Raw genomic sequence first — 21,504 nt, 5'->3', positions numbered from 1 at the left:
AACAGAGCTGCATGTACTGTGCCTTGTACTGGCATGCAGCTGTGTTTGGAGAGAACTTACAGTGCAGGAAGAGGTACGTAGACACAAATTGGGCGCACCTCTTTGTAGTAATTATTTACATTTTGCCCCTAAATATGCAGTCGGTCAAGATATTTGTTCTAGGTGTTCTTTGCACATATCTTAAAATTGAGCTGAAAATGTAAGTGCACAGAAACAGACACATTATTGCTCATTCACAAAAGGAACAACTTTAAGTTAAACTCTAAGGCCCTTATTTAGGTCCATTCACAGGGCCACGTTCATTCGCACGGGGCCGATGTTTGCATATGCGCATTTCTGCACATGCGCAACAGTTTCCTTGCGGCTGGTGGACGGGGAGGGCCTGGGGCGGCCAATTTTGCATATGGGAACGCCCAGCGTTTCATGGGCGTTCTCATGCTAATGGACCTGACGCGGGTGCAGCTGCCCGCCCACTTCCCTCAGAGTGTGCACGCAGATCTAAGGTTGCTCGGAGCAACCTTAGATCTGCGTGCACGTTCCACATCATTTGATGGTCACCAACCATTGAATGATATGGGTGTTACCCCGTAGGCTGCGAATGGATGTTTATGTAAACATCCATTGGCAGCCAGTGCATGCTAACACAAGCTGCGAAGGGGTGGCTGCCAGCCACCATTCTCAAGGTGAAGTTTGGTGGACTTGCAAGGCTGCGAATTCGCAGCCTTGCGAATCAACCAGAAGCAATGCCTAGCTCTCATTTTTTGGGAATTCTGATGGGCTGTTATGGACATCTTGTCTATAAAAAGGTTTGATACATCTCCCCAATGGACAACAAAGGCTTACCAGTCCAGCGATTTGCAGCTTCTTTGGCCACTTTGTTGGTTTTACCTGGAAAGTGATAACATATAAAAGTTATTTATAACACAAGAAACACGATTAACAAAATGTTATTCTGCATTGTGGCATTAAGGGGGGGGGGGGGGGGGGAACAGACCATTTAGAATTTGAATAACAACAAGAAAAATGCTCCTCAGGAAGTCTACTATTTACTGTACCACACACTTGCTATATTCCACAGCGTTGTACAAGTGGGGAAGAGGCTACATTTTAAAAAGGATTGCCCTGTTACCCGGTGTCCGACCCGGCAAATGCTCAGGGTCGGACACGGGGCTTCCCCGAAGTCAGTAGCCGTGTAAATGGGTAACCCGGGTCATCCGACCCAGGGACCCATTTCCTCCAATCAGGGAGCCCCAACCTCCGGACCGCAGCGCCCTGAGGTCAGTCCGGAGGTTGGGCAGGGGCTGCGTACAGCCTCCGCTGCTGTCTTCGGTACTATGCAGACAGCAGCAAAGGTGAATGGATGCCTGTGTGCAGCATCCATTCACCTCATGGATGGAAGCTGGGGGCGCACGGAGGCTGGGGGCAAACAAGCAGCTTACCTGGGTGCTGGGCTTGCCCCCAGCGTGTTGGTCGGCGTTGTGGGGGTGACGGTCAGCAGGTTTCCCGGCGCTTGGAAATGATGTCATTTCCATGTGCCGGCTCAGAGCCCGAATTCAGTGTAAAAGGGAACAACTGCCAGGTCGCATCCGGGTCCAAAAACCTGGGTTTGACCCGGCAGTTTTGGTGTAAAAGTGGTATAATGGTGGAATCAAAAACATTTCTCCTGCTTCTAACAGTCCATACAATTTATATCACCCAGGGCTATATGTACATGGCCTGCAAATAACCATTGTTAAACTAACTGTAATCCTAAATATGCCATTGTAATAAATAGATACAATGCACCCAGGGGTTACCTATCTGGTAGAGAAGAAAGTGCACAAACATCACAAACTTACAAAAAAGGGAACGGGTCCCTGAGATTAATTACCCTTATAGACCAGGGCTGTCTATTTACTAGCCAGATGGAAAACTCAAGCTGGTTTCCTTAACACATTAATAATATTTTATGATACAGTTTTCTTAAACGGATTCAAGCCAGTATATAAGACCTATGTCTAGCTTTACATGAAAAACTTGTATAGCAAATAAGGTGTGCCCGTGGGATGGTCAGGGATGGCCATAATAATAGAGGCTTCTTATCTTACTCGCTCCAGACAGGTGTCAGTTACATGCATTGGAGAGGCAGGTGACAGCCTCACTAGGGTCTAGCATTATTCCCAATTTCAAGCAGCAAAAGTAAAGAACTGAAAGTTTACACAGTATGAGAAAACAAAAGAGAAGTTCTAGATGGGGGGGGGGGGGGGGGGGTATGGGGGTGCAGCGTGACTTCTATGATTTACACACTACGCGACATGAAATACAGGAAAACATACCAAGAACGAGTTACTAGTTTTGAAACTGAAAGTGTGTAAGAGGCTGTGAAGGCAGACAGGCAGGTCTTGTGGCATTTTGAAAGTAAAAGAAAACTGCACAAACTGAGTTATAGGGGTCAGGGGTTAATGCTAAACTTTCATGGCTGCAAAACAAAGTGTCTTTCTAATTAATAAAGCTTCAATCTGCGCACGCCATAAATCATTTGAGAGACGATATGACAGTTGGCCTTTGAGCAGAGGGCTAGCTATCTTGATCATATGCCAGCGATAAGACGTGGATCCTATTCTCTTTCACTTCCAGCCATGATGAGATAATGACAAGATTATAGGATTATTACTTATGCAGTTCAACAGTTGTTATACTGCACCGTATAAAGCAAATTTAATGAGCTGTGAACACAAAAAAATTATGATATTTTCTATGGGACTAGAGCACAAAGCTGGTTTTGACCACAATTAGTCGACAGGCAAAAGGTCAATACATGAAAAGGGTCAACATGGGGTGTTTTTGGGTGTTTTTGCCGACATAATTCGTCATGGACACTGTATAAGTGTACCGCTTCGTTCACCATGCGTCAGACATAATCTCATCCTATGTCCACTTGGATAGCAAAATATGAAAAAACACCTTTTTTTGATAAAAAAAAAAAAAAACTTGAAAAAAAAATCATGTCGACTGTTTTTCATGTCGAACTATTCCCCGTGTCGACTTTTTGCCCATGTCATCCTTTTACCTTTTGACCAATAGTGGTCTACTTAATTACTGTCGACCTATTGACTGCATTCCCACACACAAACCCATATAAAACACACACACTCAGATACTTGTCTTTGTGTCCACCCGACATATGGCATTGTGTACACCGGGTGGTGCGTCACAGCTATAAGATGATAGAATAGCACCAATAAATCCTGTGAATTCATTATCCCCAGAAAGAACACGTGGGCACACTTGTATAGAGCTGCACAGCAAGAGTTAGATGATATAAGCATAATGACAACTACTGCAAATAACAACATGTAATATCAGTGGCACCTACGCAGTGCAGTTGTGCACATACCTCATGTTACCATGGCTACCCGGTAATTCATGGAAGTCAATCACATTTAATCAATTTAGAAGTGTTCAAACCAGATGGCCAACCTTACTCTGCAAAGATTACGGTTAACCCCTTCCTGACAGAGCTAGTTTTTGCGTTCCTGACAGAGCCATTTTTTTCAAATCTGACATGTCTCACTTAAGTGGGGATAACTTTTTTTTGCTTTTACTTATCCCAGTGATTTTGAGATTGTTTTTTCGTGACACATTGTACTTCAAATTAGTGGTAAATTTGGGTCGATACAGTCTGTGTTTTTTTGTGAAAAATACCAAAATGTCGTGAAAAAATGGAAAATTTAGCGATTTGCAAAATGTTAAATTTTCTGCTTGTGAGACAAATAATCATACCACTCAAAATAGTTAATAACTAACATAGACCATATGTCTACTTTATGTTTCCATCATTATTTCAACTTCCTTTTAATTTTTTTGGACACTAGGAGGCTTACAATATGAATAGCAAATTCTCAAATTTTCAAGAAAATTTCAAACACTGATTTTTTTAGGGACCAGTTCAGTTCTGATATGACTTTGAGGGACTTGTATGTGAGACACCCCCATAAATGATGCCATTTCAAAAACTGCACCCCTCACAGTATTCAAAACAGCATTTTGGAAGTTTGTTAACCCTTTAGGTGTTTCACAGGAATTAAAACAAAGTGTAGGTGAAATTTCAAAATTTCATTTTTTTTGCAGATTTGCAATTTTAATACATTTTTCTAAGGAACACAGTACATTTTACTAGAGAAATGTGACTAAAAATTGATTCCCCCAATTCTTTTGTTTTCAAAAATATCCTATATGTGGCCCTAGTGTGCACGTTGACCAAACCACAGGCTTCATAATAGAAGGAGCACCTACTTGATTTTGGAGCCTCTTTTTTATGAGATTATTTTTTAGGCACCATGTAGGTTTCTAGGCACCATAAGATGCTAAAATTTAGGAACCCCCCCACAAGTTACCCCATTTTGCAAACTACACCCCTCAGGGAATTCATCTAGGGGTATAGTGTACATTTCAAACCCCCAGGGGTTTCACCAATTGTGGTACAACTGGGCAGTGAAAACGAAAAATTACATTTTTTACACAAAAATGCAGTTCTGGCTCAAAATTTTTCATTTTCAGAAGGTATGAAGGAGAAAAAGCACCCCAAAATCTGTGCCCCAATTTCTCCCGAGTACGGCAATGCCTCACATGTGAACAAAAAATACCAGTTGGGTGCATGGCAGGACTCAGAAGGGAAGGAGTGATTTTTGGATTTTGCAGCTCAGATTCTGGTGGAATTTTGGTGGGTGCTATGTCGCATTAGCAAGACCCCCCAAGCACCAATACAGTGGAACCCCCCCACAAGTGACCCCATTTTGCAAACTACACCCCTCAGGGAATTCATCTAGGGGTATAGTGTACATTTCAAACCCCCAGGGGTTTCACCAATTTTGATACAAGTGGGCAGTGAAAATGAAAAATTACATTTTTTTACACAAAAATGCAGTTCTGGCTCAAAATTTTTCATTTTCAGAAGGTATGAAGGAGAAAAAGCACCCCAAAATCTGTGCCCCAATTTCTCCCGAGTACGGCAATGCCTCACATGTGACCAAAAAATACCAGTTGGGTGCATGGCAGGACTCAGAAGGGAAGGAGAGATTTTTGGATTTTGCAGCTCAGATTCTGGTGGAATTTTGGTGGGTGCTATGTCGCATTAGCAAGACCCCCCAAGCACCAAGACAGTGGAACCCCCCCACAAGTGACCCCATTTTGCAAACTACACCCCTCAGGGAATTCATCTAGGGGTATAGTGTACATTTCAAACCCCCAGGGGTTTCACCAATTTTGATACAAGTGGGCAGTGAACATGAAAAATTACATTTTTTTACACAAAAATGCAGTTCTGGCTCAAAATTTTTCATTTTCAGAAGGTATGAAGGAGAAAAAGCACCCCAAAATCTGTGCCCCAATTTCTCCCGAGTACGGCAATGCCTCACATGTGACCAAAAAATACCAGTTGGGTGCATGGCAGGACTCAGAAGGGAAGGAGTGATTTTTGGATTTTGCAGCTCAGATTCTGGTGGAATTTTGGTGGGTGCTATGTCGCATTAGCAAGACCCCCCAAGCACCAATACAGTGGAACCCCCCCACAAGTGACCCCATTTTGCAAACTACACCCCTCAGGGAATTCATCTAGGGGTATAGTGTACATTTCAAACCCCCAGGGGTTTCACCAATTTTGATACAAGTGGGCAGTGAAAATGAAAAATTACATTTTTTTACACAAAAATTCAGTTCTGGCTCAAAATTTTTCATTTTCAGAAGGTATGAAGGAGAAAAAGCACCCCAAAATCTGTGCCCCAATTTCTCCCGAGTACGGCAATGCCTCACATGTGAACAAAAAATACCAGTTGGGTGCATGGCAGGACTCAGAAGGGAAGGAGTGATTTTTGGATTTTGCAGCACAGATTTTGGTGGAATGAATGGTGGGTGCTATGTTGCACCAATACAGTGGAACCCCCCCACAAGTCACCCCATTTTGCAAAGTACACCCCTCAGGGAATTCATCTAGGGGTATAGTGTACATTTCAAACCCCCAGGGGTTTCACCAATTTTGATACAAGTGGGCAGTGAAAATGAAAAATTACATTTTTTTACACAAAAATGCAGTTCTGGCTCAAAATTTTTCATTTTCAGAAGGAATGAAGGAGACAAAGCACCCCAAAATCTGTGCCCCAATTTCTCCCGAGTACGGCAATGCCTCATGTGTGACCAAAAAGTGGCAGGACTCAGAAGGGAAGGAGTGATATTTGGAGTTTGCAGCACAAATTCTGGTGGAATGATGGTGGGTGCTATGTCGCATTAGCAAGACCCCCAAAGCACCAATACAGTGGAACCCCCCCACAAGTGACCCCATTTTGCAAACTACACCCCTCAGGGAATTCATCTAGGGGTATAGTGTACATTTCAAACCCCCAGGGGTTTCACCAATTTTGATAAAACTGGGCAGTGAACATGAAAAATTACATTTTTTTACACAAAAATGCAGTTCTGGCTCAAAATTTTTCATTTTCACAAGGAATGAAGGAGAAAAAGCACCCCAAAATCTGTGCCCCAATATCTCCCAAGTACGGCAATGCCTCACATGTGACCAAAAAATACCAGTTGGGTGCATGACAGGACTCAGAAGGGAAGGAGTGATTTTTGGATTTTGCGGCTCAGATTCTGGTGGAATGAATGGTGGGTGCTATGTGGCATTAGCAAGACCCCCGAAGCACGGTGAAATTATGAACCTAATATTCCATAGATGTGTGGTATATTTTAAAACACTCCTTTATACATAGGCCGGGTTTGTCGGGGCAAGTGTCACACTGGAAAATAGTTTGCTTTCTTATTCCCTTTTTATAGCAAACTTTGCACCTTTTTTGTGTCCTGCCCTTTTTTCCAGTGGGGGGGATTTCATCAGGAAAATGCTGCCCTGGTACAATACGGGGGCCAGTACTAGAAGTACTGGGGCCCTCTGCCTGCTGGTTCCCAAATATTAGGCCCTTTATGACTTCCTCTTGAAAGTGCATAAATGTCCCCCTCTGGCCGGTAGAACGGAATAGCACGTAAGCGTTATACAGTGCCATCTGGATGATATACACGGCCACCTTCTTGTACCAGATTTTTGTTTTCCGCAGGGCACTGTACGGCTTCAGTACCTGATCTGAAAGATCCACTCCGCCCATGTACCTAGTGTAATCCAGGATACAATTAGGTTTGGAGGTGTGGGTACTGGTACCTCGTACAGGGACGGAGGTGGTACTGTCTCCGTGAATTGTTGTCAGTATAAGGACATCCCTCTTGTCCTTATATTTGACCAACAACATATTTTCGTTGCATATTCCCCTGCTTTCACCCCTTCTCATTACTTGGGCAATGTGCGTTTTTGGGAGGCCTCTTTGGTTCTTGCGCACAGTACCGCAAGCTGCTGTACCTCTTGAACCAAGGGCCTTAAACAGGGGGATGCTAGTGTAAAAGTTATCCACATAGAGGTGATAACCTTTATCCAGGAAGGGGTGCACTAAATCCCAGACAATTTTCCCACTAACACCTACGAGGGAGGGGGGGCATTCTGGCGGTTCAATTCTTGAATCCTTCCCTTCATAAACCCTAAACCTGTGGGTGTACCCTGAGGTGCTTTCACACAGTTTATACATTTTTATGCCATACCTTGCCCTCTTACTGGGAAGGTACTGGCGGAATTTAACCCTTCCTTTAAAATGTATAAGGGACTCGTCGATACAAATAAATTTTTCAGGGATGTACACCTCTTCAAATTTGGCACTGAAATGATCAATGACCGGCCTGACTTTGAATAGCCGGTCAAAGGTGGGATCATCTCTGGGTGGGCACTGTGCATTATCGGTGTAATGTATAAATTTAAGAATTGTCTCAAATCGAGTCCGGGTCATGGCCATACGGTAAAATGGAGTACTGTACAGAACATCTGTACTCCAATATTGCCTAATTTCTGGCTTTTTTACTATGCCCATATGAAACACCAGACCCCAAAACGTCATCATCTCTACTGCATCTACAGGGGTCCACCTAGCAAATGATGACGTGGGGTTTTGAGCAATAAACTGCTGGGCATATAAATTAGTTTGGTCCACCATTAAATTTATAAAATCATCAGAGAAAAATAATTTGAAAAAAAGTCAATTTCTCTGAGACCTGTGGAATCAAATTGGATTCCTGGCATGGCCAAAAACTCAGGAACCTGGGGCTCAAAATTGTCTGGTGGTGGGGTCCATACGAGATCAATTGTTGGGGGGGGGTCTCAGCTGCTCTACGGGGGCGTCTTTGAGGGGGTCCCTCATCACCAGAGGAGGAAGAGGAGCTTAAGACGAATCCTTCAAATTCCCCGCTTGCATCACTGGCTGTGTCTAAGTCAGAGGCAAGCATGGCATATGCCTCCTCCACTGAATACATTCTCCTGGATGACTGGGAGGACATTTGGGAGGACATTTGGGAGGACATTTGGGATGCCATTTTTATTTTTGTGTTACTGGTAGTGAAATGTTTCAACACGTGTATAGTGTAGGGGGGGGGTACAAACTTTATTTCAACCCGGGGGGTATGTAGTGTGTAGTGTGTATGTAGTGCAGAAAAAAAAAAAATACTTTATACCAATAAAAAAAAAAAAAAATGAAGGGGTTAAAAATAAAAAATTGAAGGGGTTAAAAAAAAAAAAAAAAAAAGGTCCTGCGCCAAAAATTGAGCACAGATGTTGGTCAGTAACGTCTGTCACTGAACAGCGCTCAAAGGCAACAGGAATTTGATAAAAAAAATAAAAAAATAGATCAACCCTGTGCCGAAAAAGATGATCAGTGATGTACGTCACTGATCAGCGCACAGCGGTCACAGGACACCGACAAAATCACAGTGTGTGTAAAAAAAAAATTAAAAAAGACCCCACAGCACACACACAAAAAAAAAAGGTGATCAGTGATGCGACACTGATTACCAGTGAGGTGCAGCAGGTGCACAACCTTTGGTGCAACTGACAGGTATATATAAAAAAAAAAAAAAACCTCTGTACCCCCAAAAAAGTTGCTGATCACCTCAGATATAGTGATCAGCACAAAAGGCGGGGGCAGCAGACACAAAATTTAGCACTCTCTGTCACTATCTCTCTCTATCTCTCTATCTCTCACTATCTATCACTCTATGACACTGCAGCAGCAGCACTGACAGGTATATCTATATATAAAAAAAAACCTGCGCCCCCAAAAAGTTGCTGATCAGTTAATTTATACTGATCAGCACAAAAGGAGGGGGCAGCAGTCAGTTATATAAAAAATATATAGCACAATCTGTCACTATCTCTCTCTATCTCTCTCTCTCTATCTCTCTCTATCTCTCTATAACTATCACACTGCAGCAGCACAAAATATAGCACTCTGTCACTAGGCCTCTCTATCTATCTCTCTCTCTCTCTATCTCTCTCTCTCTATCTATAACTATATCACACTGCAGCAGTACAAAATATAGCACTCTCTGACACTATCTCTCTCTCTATCTCTCTCTATCTCTCTCTATCTCTCTATCTCTCTCTATCTCTATCTATCTCTCTATCTAGCTATTACACTGCAGCAGCACAATTTCACAGCACAGGAAGGCACAAGTAGCAACAGGATCCAGGAAGCATCCAGCACAGATCAAGCAGTGATCAAGCAGTGATGAAGCAGCGATCAGGTAAGTATGGAGCAAGGTTCTGGTCAGTATATGGCGGCAGGTGGGCACGGTGACCGCACTGCACGCTATTCCAGACCGGAATGGCGTCTGCAGTGCAGTCACCGTTAGTTTAAATCCCCCTCCTTGGCTGTGATTGGTCCGTCGGTCCGACGGACCAATCACGGCCTTTGGGGGCGGGCGGGGTGAGGTGGGGTGACACCAGTGTCACCCTTACACCCCGCGGTGATTGGTGCTGTACTTTACAGCACCAATTACCTCTGATCCCGTGTCACCGGCGAACGTTATTCGCCGGTGACACAGGAAAACGCTGTGAATGGCTGTTCACACTGAACAGCCAATCACAGCGATCGCCGACGAGGGGGCGGCATCGCAGCCCCCCCTGGGCATGCACGGACATGTCTGCTGTCAGGGACAGCAGACATGTTGAAACTGTCACCGCGTCTATAGACGCGGTGACAGTTTAAATCCATGACGTACATTTACGCCATGTGTCGGGAAGTGCTTCCCGACCATGACGTAAATGTACGTCAAATGTCGGGAAGGGGTTAATACCAATATTTGCATTTACTAAAAAAACAATATCCATTAATAAACATAAAGTGCTGCTGTAACATATACGCAGACCCATTTACACAGGAAGCACCTGAGTGCCATTATGGGGTTGCCTGCACAAGGTGCAGAATGTAGCAATGTGGGATGGCAGGAGCTAGACTGTATGTGTGACAGGTGCAACATTGAAATGAGATTCAAAGAGGGCATATTTACAGAGCTCCCCCTGGTGAGCGGCTGAGTATAGACCCGTTTACCCCAGCAAAGAGGTGGCTCAGGAGTAACAACCTCTCAAAACACACATGTGATTAATTTAAGACGTTAATGAAGTTGGAATGAGCAGTATTTCAGGTGAAAACCATATGAATTCTAATGTGCTGATGTCCTTATTATTTTACTTATTAAGCACACTGAGGAAATGAGAGAATAGAAGTTCTGAGACTGAACACTGTGCTGCATGGTAGGGGGCTGATGCTGGGAGTAGTCAGACCAAATAAGGTTACAACAATTCTGGTGATAATAGAGGAAAGAGGAATCATTACTCAAAAAACTGAACACAAAGACTTACGCATCTCTTCTATAACATCTGGATCACATTCTTTGTGTTTGTCTAGCTCTGCCATCAGTTGCTCCCTTTGCTGCCTCAACAATGCAAGCTCCTCTGCCAGTTTGGATCGCTCATCCTAGAAGATACAGTACAAGCATATATGACGCACACATAAAATATAAAAAGGCAAAAACAAGTGATGAACATGGCAGCACAGTGGCAGTTACGCCATATTTATACAATTTGCTCCAGTCCTATACTTCCCAAGCAGCTAGGTGGTGGGTTCTACAGGACTAAATTATCAGTGTTAAGTATTTTTGCTGCATTAGGCTGTAGGAATGTTCCAATTCTGACCTCCGTGGCATTTTATATAATAACTACATATAAAGAATTATCCAGTGGCCCACGAGATAAGCTAGAGACATTTAACAAGACCTGGGAACCTGGTTCAAGTCCAATCAGCCCTAGGCTGGCCAAACTTGCTCAGTTCTCCACGGTTTCTTCTTGCTTACTTATTTCATCAGCATCTCCTGCCTGTTGCCCACTCTTCAGGGGTAAAATCAAAGACCACAGCTTATACTTTGCCATCCCCTATGTGAGCTACGACAGCAACACCAAATACAAAGATCCTTTAAGTTAAAACAAATTCTTAAATTACTTGCAATTTTGTAAGCAGCACCAAAAACAATCTATTGGCCAAATTTAAAGATTTATTTAAACCCATAGGTCCCGCTTGTCGCTCGCAGTGCTCCCTGAGCCATTTGGAGGCAGTGCTGGCCTCTGTTTTGGTGCATTCCATTTCCTTGAGTGTCACAGCAAAGATCTTCAAGCTGCAAGGGCAAATCGGAGTAACCTCAGCAAAAAGATGGGGATGTACTCAGGGTTACTCGTGACGCAGCACTTGAATCTTCAGGGCTGGCTTGAGTCATTCTCCCTCAGGTGACTCCTATTGCAGAAGCACTGATCACATCGCTGCTGTACGATATGATATATGATTCAGGCCTTAGGTCCAACACACACACATCAAAAATATGGCATTTACATTTATTTATTGGGGTAGACAGAGGTGCACTACCCTCCTTGTCCATGCAGAGGATTTGAGATGTGTAAGAAACAAAAATGTAAAATATTTATCACATTATCTGCATGCAAAAAAAAAAAAAAAAACCTACTGTGCACCAGTCATACTCATCCCAGATAGAGCCGAATTATACTCACCGATAATTCCTTTTTCTTCCTAGAGATCCCATGGCAGCCATAACATTGGGATGTATCCCTTTCCCCATAGATTAGACAGGAGTTTTTTCTCTAGGACCGCCCACCTTGGGTATAACAGCCTCCTCCTCCTTAGCCTCAGTGTCTTTTGAGTGTCTCCGTAACCTGGAGAAAAAACACAATAATAACACGGGAGGGTAACAAGTGGCTGCCATGGGATCTCTAGGAAGAAAAAGGAATTATCGGTGAGTATAATTCGGCTCTTTCTTCTACGATCCCCATGGCAGCCATAACATTGGGACATACCCAAGTACACCACACGGGGGGGATAGTTGTATTATATTTACTTATGGCGATGTCAGTCCCGCTGACATAGCTCCTTGCAACACGTGGTTCCCAAAGTGGGCAGTAGATACGTTGAGTGCATAATGGTTAGAAAATGTATGGACTGACGACCAGGTAGCCGCTTTACAGATATCTGTAACTGATGCCTTCGCCTTATTTGCCCATGATGTGGAGACTGCCCGAGTCGAGTGTGCCTGTACGATCGGAGGTGCCACCTTGTTCTCTTTATTGTAGGCGAATAAGATAATTTCTCTTATCCACCTAGAGATCGTTTGCTTCACAGGTGCTCCTCCCTTCTTTATTCCTTCAGGAATTACAAATAAGTGCTTGGAGGTTCTAAATGTCTTGGTTCTTTCCAAGTATATGGATATGGCCCTCACCAGGTCCAAGTTATGCCACATTTCCTCCTCATCACTCTGAGGGTTTGGATAAAACTCGGGAAGGGTTATCTCCTGATTAAGGTGAAATCTAGAGATTACCTTAGGTAAGAACTGCGGGTGTGTCCTCAACACCACCCTGTCCGGGAACACAATAAGATAGGGTTCCTCGATCCACAGCGCCTGTAGTTCACTCACTCTCCTTGCAGAGGTGACTGCTACAAGAAAAACCACCTTCCAGTTGAGCAGTTTGAGCGGAATATCCATGAGTGGTTCGAATGGATGCTTGGCTAATACTGTAAGAAGTAAGTTCAAGTCCCAAGGGGCTACTATCGACTTGATTGGGGGTCTAACTCTCTTCATTGCTCTGCTGAACCTCTTTACCACCTTTTCTTCCGCCAATGGCCTGTCTAACAGAACGCTTAAAGCTGATACCTGAGCTTTAATGGTGGCCGTTGCCAGCCCTAAGAGGAATCCATCAAAGAGAAACTGTAACACCTCTCCAGTGGAAATCTTACTATAGTCACCTGAGAACTGCCCCCATTCGATGAATTTCATCCATGTTCTGTAGTATGCTAGAGAAGAAACATCTTTTCTGGCCTTCAACATCATGTCTGTGACTTGTGAAGAGAGATTATGTTTCTTTAGTATTTGCCGCTCAATCTCCACGCCCTTAGACATAATGTCGCGGGTTCTGAGTGTAGTACTGGGCCTTGTGTCAGTAGGTCCGGTCTGTTGGGTAGCTCCCATGGTTTCTGCACTGATAACCTCATGGCGTTTGCGAACCAGCCCCTCTGTGGCCAGTATGGTAGGATTGCCACTAGGTCTGCCTTGTCCTCTTGTATCTTCTTTATCACCTTGTTTATCAGGGGAAAAGGTGGGAATATGTACCCTAGTTTGAATTGCCATCTGATCGTGAAGGCATCCAATGTTGCTGCTTGGGCATGATAATATCTTGAGCAGAATGTCCTCACCTTCTTGTTTGCATAAGTAGCCATCAGGTCCACTTCCGGAACTCCGAACCTCTGCACAATCTCCCTGAACACCTCTTCGTTCAGTTCCCATTCTCCCGGATCTAGTAGCTTTCGACTCAGGAAATCTGCTACTACGTTCCTCCTTCCTGGTATGTATATAGCCGAGATCGAGAGAAGGTACTTCTCCGCCCATACCATAATATCCTGTGATATTCTCATCAGTTTTCTGCTTCTGGTGCCTCCCTGATGATTTATATGTGAGACCACCGTGATGTTGTCCGACATTATTCTGACATGATTCCCCACTATGTAATTCTTCAGTAGCCTTACTGCTTCTCAGACTGCTTGAAGTTCTCTTACGTTCGAGGAATTCATTGTTTCTTCTAGGGACCATATTCCTTGCACTGATGCATTCTTCATATGCGCTCCCCAACCAGTTAGACTGGCATCTGTAGTTACTACCACATATCTTGGACTCTCTAGACTGGACCTTCTTTTCTCCAGGTCCCTCGTCCACCACAGTATGGATCTTCTTACTGATTCGTTCAGTGTGATAAGCTGATGGTCCCTGTACCCTCTTCGGATCAGAGGTAACAGGTACCCTTGCAGACCTCTCATATTTGCCTGGGCCCAAGGTATAATCTTTATGCAGGACGTCATCATGCCCAGCAATTGTACGGCCATCAGAAAGGTCACCTTCTTCGAATACAGGACCTTTTCTATCATCTCCTGGATTCTTATACATCTCTCTGGTGATAGAGCAATGTTGAAATTCACAGTGTCTATCAGGACCCCCAGGAACTGAATAATCTGACTTGGTAGAAGGTGGCTCTTGGTTTCGTTTACTACCCAGCCGTGTCTCCTTAGTGTTAAAAGTGTCAACTCTAGACCTTGTAGGACTTCTACTTCCGAATCCCCTACGACTAGCAGATCGTCCAGGTATGGCCAAATCAGGACTCCCTGTTTCCTTAGCTCTGCAATCAAGGTTACTAGAACCTTCGTGAAGACCCTCGGAGATGTTCTTAGCCCAAAGGGCAGGCAAGTAAACTGGAAATGCCTGTTTGACACTTCGAACCTGAGGAACCTTCTGTGGTATCTGTTTACTGGGATGTGATAGTAGGCGTCCTTTAGGTCTATTGACGCTAGGAATGCTCCCTTCCTTATCCCAGTTAGAATGGATGACAAGCTTTCCATCCTGAATTTTATCTTCTTTATATTCAGGTTGAGATCCCTCAGATCCAGGATTGTCCTGTATTCTTCATTGGGTTTCTTCACTAGAAATAAGTTCGAGTAAAAGCCTCTCTTGTGTTGTAGCCTGGGGATTTCCTCTATGGCGTTTATTTCTAAGAGTTGCTCTATCTTTATCTTCAACTCTTTTCTTTCTTCCATCAATATTGGTGTTCTGGATTTTAAAAACCGGTCTGGTCTCGGGTGACATGCAAACTCTATTGAATAACCCCTCTGAATTATATTCAGGACCCATCTGTCCCCAATCGTCCTTTTCCAGACCTCTGGGAAATTCAATAGTCTTGCACCTATCTTGATGTTTAGTGGATAGTCATAGCCTTCCACCTCTGTCCGACTGAAATTTTCCTCGGTAAGGCTGGCGAAAGGACTGACGGGAAAGATTAGGGTTCCCTCTTTTATAGTATGGCTTTCCAGGCCTGTAGCTTCTTGCGTCCTTAAAGGACGGTTTAGGTGTTCCCGGATAGGGAAACCTATTCCTTCTATCCTGCGGCAACCGGACAGATTTTCCGCCAGACAGTTTCTGTATCATGGCGTCAAGTTTAGATCCAAATAAATAATTTCCCTCGAAGGGTAATGCTGTTAGTTTGTTTTTGGAATTTGCGTCGGCACTCCAAGGCTTTAGCCACAGTGCTCGTCTTGCAGTTATTCCGGCTGCCATGGATTTTGATGCGAATGCCACCGAGTCCAGTAATGCTTCACACAGGTAGTCAATAGATTTTTGCATAATCTCTAAACTGCGTAAGATATATGTTTTAGATATCTTATCTTCTACATCCGTATGTAGGTTTGCTGCCCAGAGTCTCAGAGCACGGGATACTGAAGCAATAGCGACTGATGACCTGAGTGCCCCTGACGACGCCGTATGCACCTTTCTTAAGGCGGTTTCCACTTTCTTGTCCATGGAATCCTTGAAGGCCGCAGCGTCTTCCACCGGTATTGTAGACCTTGACGTGAGCTCCGCCACCGCCGCGTTTACCTTAGGGATCTTGCACCACGCCATGAATTCTTCATCCTTGTATGGATACATTTTATCCACTCTATTACTAAGGGTGAGTTTCTTGTCAACATTTACCCACTCCTTAGCAATTATTTCCCTCACTACCTTATTAACTGGGAAGGACCTCCCCTTCTTTGATCTATCCTCAAATAGCGGGTCCTTTTCCGAAGCGGTACCTGTAGCCTCTTGGTAGTTCATTGCCTTGTATATGTTCTTTAGAACATTCTCCACTATATCCAGGTTAAAGGTTCTATCCTCCTCTATTTCTCCTGACTCATCAGTGGAGTTTTTATCTGGTTCCTCCATGCCGGATGAACCCTCCTCTTGGCTCAGCCCAGCTTGAGACCTAGACCTCTTAGCTGTCTGTGACTGGACAAATTCATGCTTAGACACAAAGTTTTGTTTCATCCAAGCCATCAGTTCTTTTAGTATCTCCGTATGCTCTGATTTTTTTAGCACTTCCTTTATGGGCTCCTTATGTCTTGTCTCACATTCTTCACATAGTGACTTGTTTTGACACGCAGAGAACACCTTATCACATGACATGCAGTTAGATTCAATGTATTTCTTTTTTGAAAGCCTTTTCTTTGGCACAGGGATAACTTCTGCAGGCACACTATAAGAGACAATGGACACACTAAGTAGCTAGAAATAAAAGAATCTAATGCCCTAAAAACACTAAGGGCTTACCTCATAGGGGCACTGTCCAGCTTAGGGGAAGAAGGCACTTCCATCTCAGCCATCATTTCTGCAGCCCAGCGTGTGCACTGCACAGCGTTGTCTGCTGTGTTTAAATATGGCGCCTTAACTCCTTCATTACTGCGCCAACATTCTTCAGGATGGCCGAGCGGAACAAACATTCCCCGCTGTGTTTCCGGGGACACTCTTGCTGTGCGCACTAGAGCTGCTCTGGGCGGAAGTAGACGCCGCGCGTACTTCCGCCCTACCGTGTCTATCCCCGCAGCGTGCAGTCGCGGCTTACAGCTGGGACTGCCGCTTGCTCACCACGCTGTTTCCAACTGCGCTTTCAGCTTGTATTGTCTCAGCGCTGCTGCCGCCTGTGTTCTCCGTTGTGTCCAGCTGGAAAACGTACTTATCCACAGCGCCTGCACCCAGACTGGATGTCTGACAGGTATTTTGGCTGGGCATGTAAGCGGGTGTTATGCATAGGGGTATAGATAAATCTGGTCCCCCTAGCAAGCTCCCTGATATAAGAGGTAGCCCTGTTAGAAAATAAATTAACTGACTCCTATTCTGTCCTCTCTAACGGAGACAGGAAAAAAAGACACTGAGGCTAAGGAGGAGGAGGCTGTTATACCCAAGGTGGGCGGTCCTAGAGAAAAAACTCCTGTCTAATCTATGGGGAAAGGGATACATCCCAATGTTATGGCTGCCATGGGGATCGTAGAAGAAAAATGATCCCAGTTCAATTGCTCAATAAGTGTCCAGCAAAACACTTTGCGTTTGCACTGCAGCATTTGGTGGTTTGCCCAGTGTACATGAAATACACCTCCTTTCAACATCTGGGCACGGCCTCCGCAAAGTAAAAGTAAATCTTATACTATATAAATATACTATAGCTATTTTTACTTTCATTAATTTTAGTATAAGAAGCAAGGTACCATAGAGACACCCACTCCAGGGGTTCCAGATCTTATTACCCACAGGGCCGGCAGCCTCTGGAAAAGGGTGTGGTACAGGGGTCCGACAGTCGGGATCCCGACAGTCATTAGCCCAACTTCGGGATCCCGACTGGCAGGACCTAGACAGCATGGTGAGCGCAACTAAGCCCCTTGCAGGCTCGCTGCGCTACGGGCACGGTGGCTCACTACGCTCGCCACCTCTTCTATTCTCCCTCTATGGGGGTCGTGGACCCCCACAAGGGAAAACAGCAGGTGGCCATCGGGAACCCGACTGTCGGTGTTTTGACAGTCGGGATCCCGACGTCGGGTAAATGCCTGTCGGGATCCCATCCGGCAACCCCTGGAAAAGGACTGTTACACACACTTGCTCAAGCTCCTGGCCTTCCAGCTACAGAAAAACAAGCAGCCCATGCTTTCTAGCATTGCAGCAGATTGAGGACTTCGGAGCGGGGGCGCTGCATACATTTTGCCTTATTGGAAGTATATGATGATATGCAATCTCCACCAGTTCGTGTAGATCAAGTTATTTTGGAGGGAACTGCCATGCAAGGCAAGGAAAACCCCTTAAAATACATCCCCTCCACCTCTTACCCTAAAATGGGTTCTTCAGGAGGAAAGCTTTTACTTGGCAACGTCCATCTACAGCTTCTACTGCTTTGCATATGTGGCCATCTTCCCTTAGAACCCTATTTCATATACTGAGGAAATAAAATTGCTTTATGTCTGACAGTATACTATGTGGTAGAGAATATGCAGCACAATTGGGAGATTTATCAACCAAATGTAGGATCCATATGGGCCAGAAGGGAAATAGTCACACCAAAAGAGATAGATGGTACCTGTGCCCAATACATTTTAGGCTATGCAGTGACTTGTCTCCTGCTACTGGTCTTTTAAGCAACTTAAAATGTATTTCATTCATATGTAAAAGATTCCTCCTGTAAGGTAATATCTTGTAGAGGAGCCGTATCGGAGGTACATATTAAATTGCAAAGCAGTGAATTGTACCTGTTTAAAAGCAATTTGTGCTTTGTCAATGCATTTCAGCATTCTTATCACATTAAAAAGTGCTTTGAAAACCGCCCGAAAGAATTTCCATAATATTATAGAAAACCAAAGTACTTCATATAGGCAGCATGCCTCTCTAAACTGTAATCTATTCGGTTCTCAGGATAATAAACAGCGTTATATCTGTTACCACACGAGAACTCCATGTTTATGTATGACACAGTGAGCAGGCAGAGTATAGTCAGCCTTTACACTCTTTTTGGGGAAAAGATTTTAACTCCATAAATACTGTGCAGGCAACAAGAAAATCCATATTAAGGTGTGTACACACTTGTACAATTTAGACTATATTACAATTTAGACTATCTTCATACAATATATACAATTTTAGACTATCTGCATACAATTTAGACTATATATTGCAGATCTGCACTATACAGTCTGTACAGCCAAGACTTTCTGGCTGCGATACGGGATCGCATCTGGTTCGCAAGGGATAAAACCCATACAATCTGCATGAGAACCAGATGAGATTTTGACTATATAGTCAAAATCTCATCTGGATTTCATGCAGATTGTACAAGTGTGTACACAGCATTAGAATCAAAATAAAGCCCTGTACACACGCTCATGGTGTGTACACACGGTCAGATGTGCCTTCAGATACTATCCACGATCCGATCAGATCGGATCGTGGACAGTATTTGAAGGCACATCCGATTTGCATACAATCTTGACTATATAGTGCAGATCTGCACTATATAGTCAAGGCAGACAAGACTTTCTGCCTTGCGATACGTGAACGCGCATCTGAATCGGATCGGGATCTGAAGGGTTAAAACCCTTGCAATCTGCAACAGATTCCGATCCGGTGTTGACTATATCGTTAACATCGGAAGGCAAAAAGTACCGTGTGTACACACCATTAGATTTGATGTTAGATTCCATTTTCTATTAGATCTGGCATTAGATCATCCCATTCAATTTGGCATTAGATCTGTACTTTTGCATTCGATTTCACAATGTAGGCACAATGTACTCATTCGATTTACTGGATCAAATTCGAGATTTCATTGGCTGCACAGTAGATTTTTCTATTCAATTTTGAGAAAACGGGAGCGCGCATCGAATGCAGATCGAAAGTGTCCTAAAAACCATTCGATGTGGATTCGATTTTGCTTCTATAAGCAAAATCGAATCGAAAACAAGGAAAAATCTAAGCATGTGTACACAGCTTTAGAATGTTTAGTGGCTAAAGTAACACTAGCAGGACTTACTGATCAATCTAAAGGCATACAGTAAGCTGTCCCCTAAAGGCATAATGCAGACGCAGCTTCCCCCTTCCCACTCATACATATATTAAGAAAGCTGAAGTGTGTGTTTCACAGCAAGTTATGTACTGTAGGATAGTAAAAGTGGCTATTTAATCTAAATTAAATCACATAATTACCCCAAAACAAATTTTTTTACCAAAATATATATATGGATTAACCCTTTGAGTGCCAATATCTGTGAGCGATGCCCAAAAATATCCACTAAAAATGCCAACATCTGTGAGAGGTGTGCAAAATATGAGTGCCAACAGCTCTGTAAGAGATGTGCAAAATATCGGCTAAAAATGCCGGCGTCGCTCACATTTGTTATATGAATTAAAATAAAAAATGTTTTTGCAAAAAAAAAAAAAAAAAGATATTTCCTATATAAGTTAAACATTACAGGTCATTGTGATGGATAAAAAGGTTTGCTTGGCAAGTTTCACACCAATTTAACAAATTCACAGCACTCAAAGGCTTAAAACATGCTTGTCTTATTGTTCCCCATCTAATGCCCCTGCCCCATGCACTACCCAGATCTCACAATACCTTCATACGCTCCAATGTCCTGTCTCTTCCAGATATACTCTTATGCCCTACCCTCTAACCCCATTCTCCCATACACTGTATGGGATGCTGTGACGTTCTGAAGTGGATTGGTCCGGCTGCCAATCCTCAGAGTGCCGTTGCTGTTCCACCATAAAAATAAGGATCACCTTCTGTGAACTGGGGCCGACATGTTTATGTGCTTAACTTAAATCATATGTGACAGCAGTTTAATGCTTTAATTCATGTTGGACAAAATCCTTTCCTATTTCTAGGCTGAATTACAGCAAACATGACACCTGAGACCCACCCCCTTTTTTATGTGGTACACGATAAGTATGTTTCGTATGTACTATTCATTAATGTTTGGCGTAATGTATAATAGTGCATTGGTCGCTTTTGTCAATATTGAGATACAGACTGTGCTCATAAACCCATATGGCTACAATATCCTGTATTGGAAAATGAGTGGTTACATGTATAATCTTGTTGTTCGCGAGGTGGATGTATGTACAGACGGCACTGTTTATATTGCCACCTTTACACTATGACTCCATTATATTATACTTCCTGTAGATTTGTGGAAAAGTTCAATAAAATTATATATATATATATATATATATATATATATATATATATATATATATATATATACACACACACACACATACATATACACATACATACATATATATACACACACACATATATATATATATATATATACATACACACATACATACACTATTCACATCCTTTATAACTTTTTCCTCACAATCAACATCTCCAGAAAGAGCCTCACATTTCATCAGCACATCATCAGTACAAGCCCTGGACCATATATAGTATATCGCTCAATTATGTGATAGTCCACGCAATGGCATATTAACACCTGAATGGTCCTGTGTGTATCCTCCTCCTGACAGTGAGGCCTACATCCTACCTTGTGCCAACAAGCGGGTTCCTCCTCCTCTATGGCGTCATCTTCCTAGTGATATTCGGGAAGATTGTATGCAACAAAGCTTAAGTTCTGACACAATACCAGTCCTTGCTTCCACTGCTCAGCCTTATCTATCCAAAGAAAATAACTGGGCAGATGG

At 43.5% G+C, this 21,504-nt stretch overlaps 1 protein-coding gene and 1 long non-coding RNA gene across 3 annotated transcripts in view; one reads left to right on the top strand and one right to left on the bottom strand.

Moving 5' to 3' along the window:
- LOC146059574 (uncharacterized) overlaps positions 1–21,504 on the top strand; it is a 93,972-nt gene that overhangs the window by 56,615 nt on the left and 15,853 nt on the right. The window lies entirely within an intron of this gene.
- MND1 (meiotic nuclear divisions 1) overlaps positions 1–21,504 on the bottom strand; it is a 32,418-nt gene that overhangs the window by 2,784 nt on the left and 8,130 nt on the right. Inside the window, exons 3-4 of the mRNA XM_083156835.1 lie at positions 10,760–10,874; positions 844–888 (exon numbers count right to left, since the gene is read on the bottom strand). Of these exons, the coding sequence (XP_083012961.1) occupies positions 844–888; positions 10,760–10,874 (160 nt within the window). The remainder of the gene's footprint in view (positions 1–843; positions 889–10,759; positions 10,875–21,504) is intronic.

This window comes from Crinia signifera, chromosome 1 (assembly GCF_055691185.1).
Source record: "Crinia signifera chromosome 1, ASM5569118v1, whole genome shotgun sequence".
In the NCBI taxonomy this organism is placed as follows: Eukaryota; Metazoa; Chordata; class Amphibia; order Anura; family Myobatrachidae; genus Crinia; species Crinia signifera.
The sequence above is the reverse complement of the archived record's forward strand: the minus strand, read 5'-3'. Positions and strand labels throughout refer to the sequence as shown.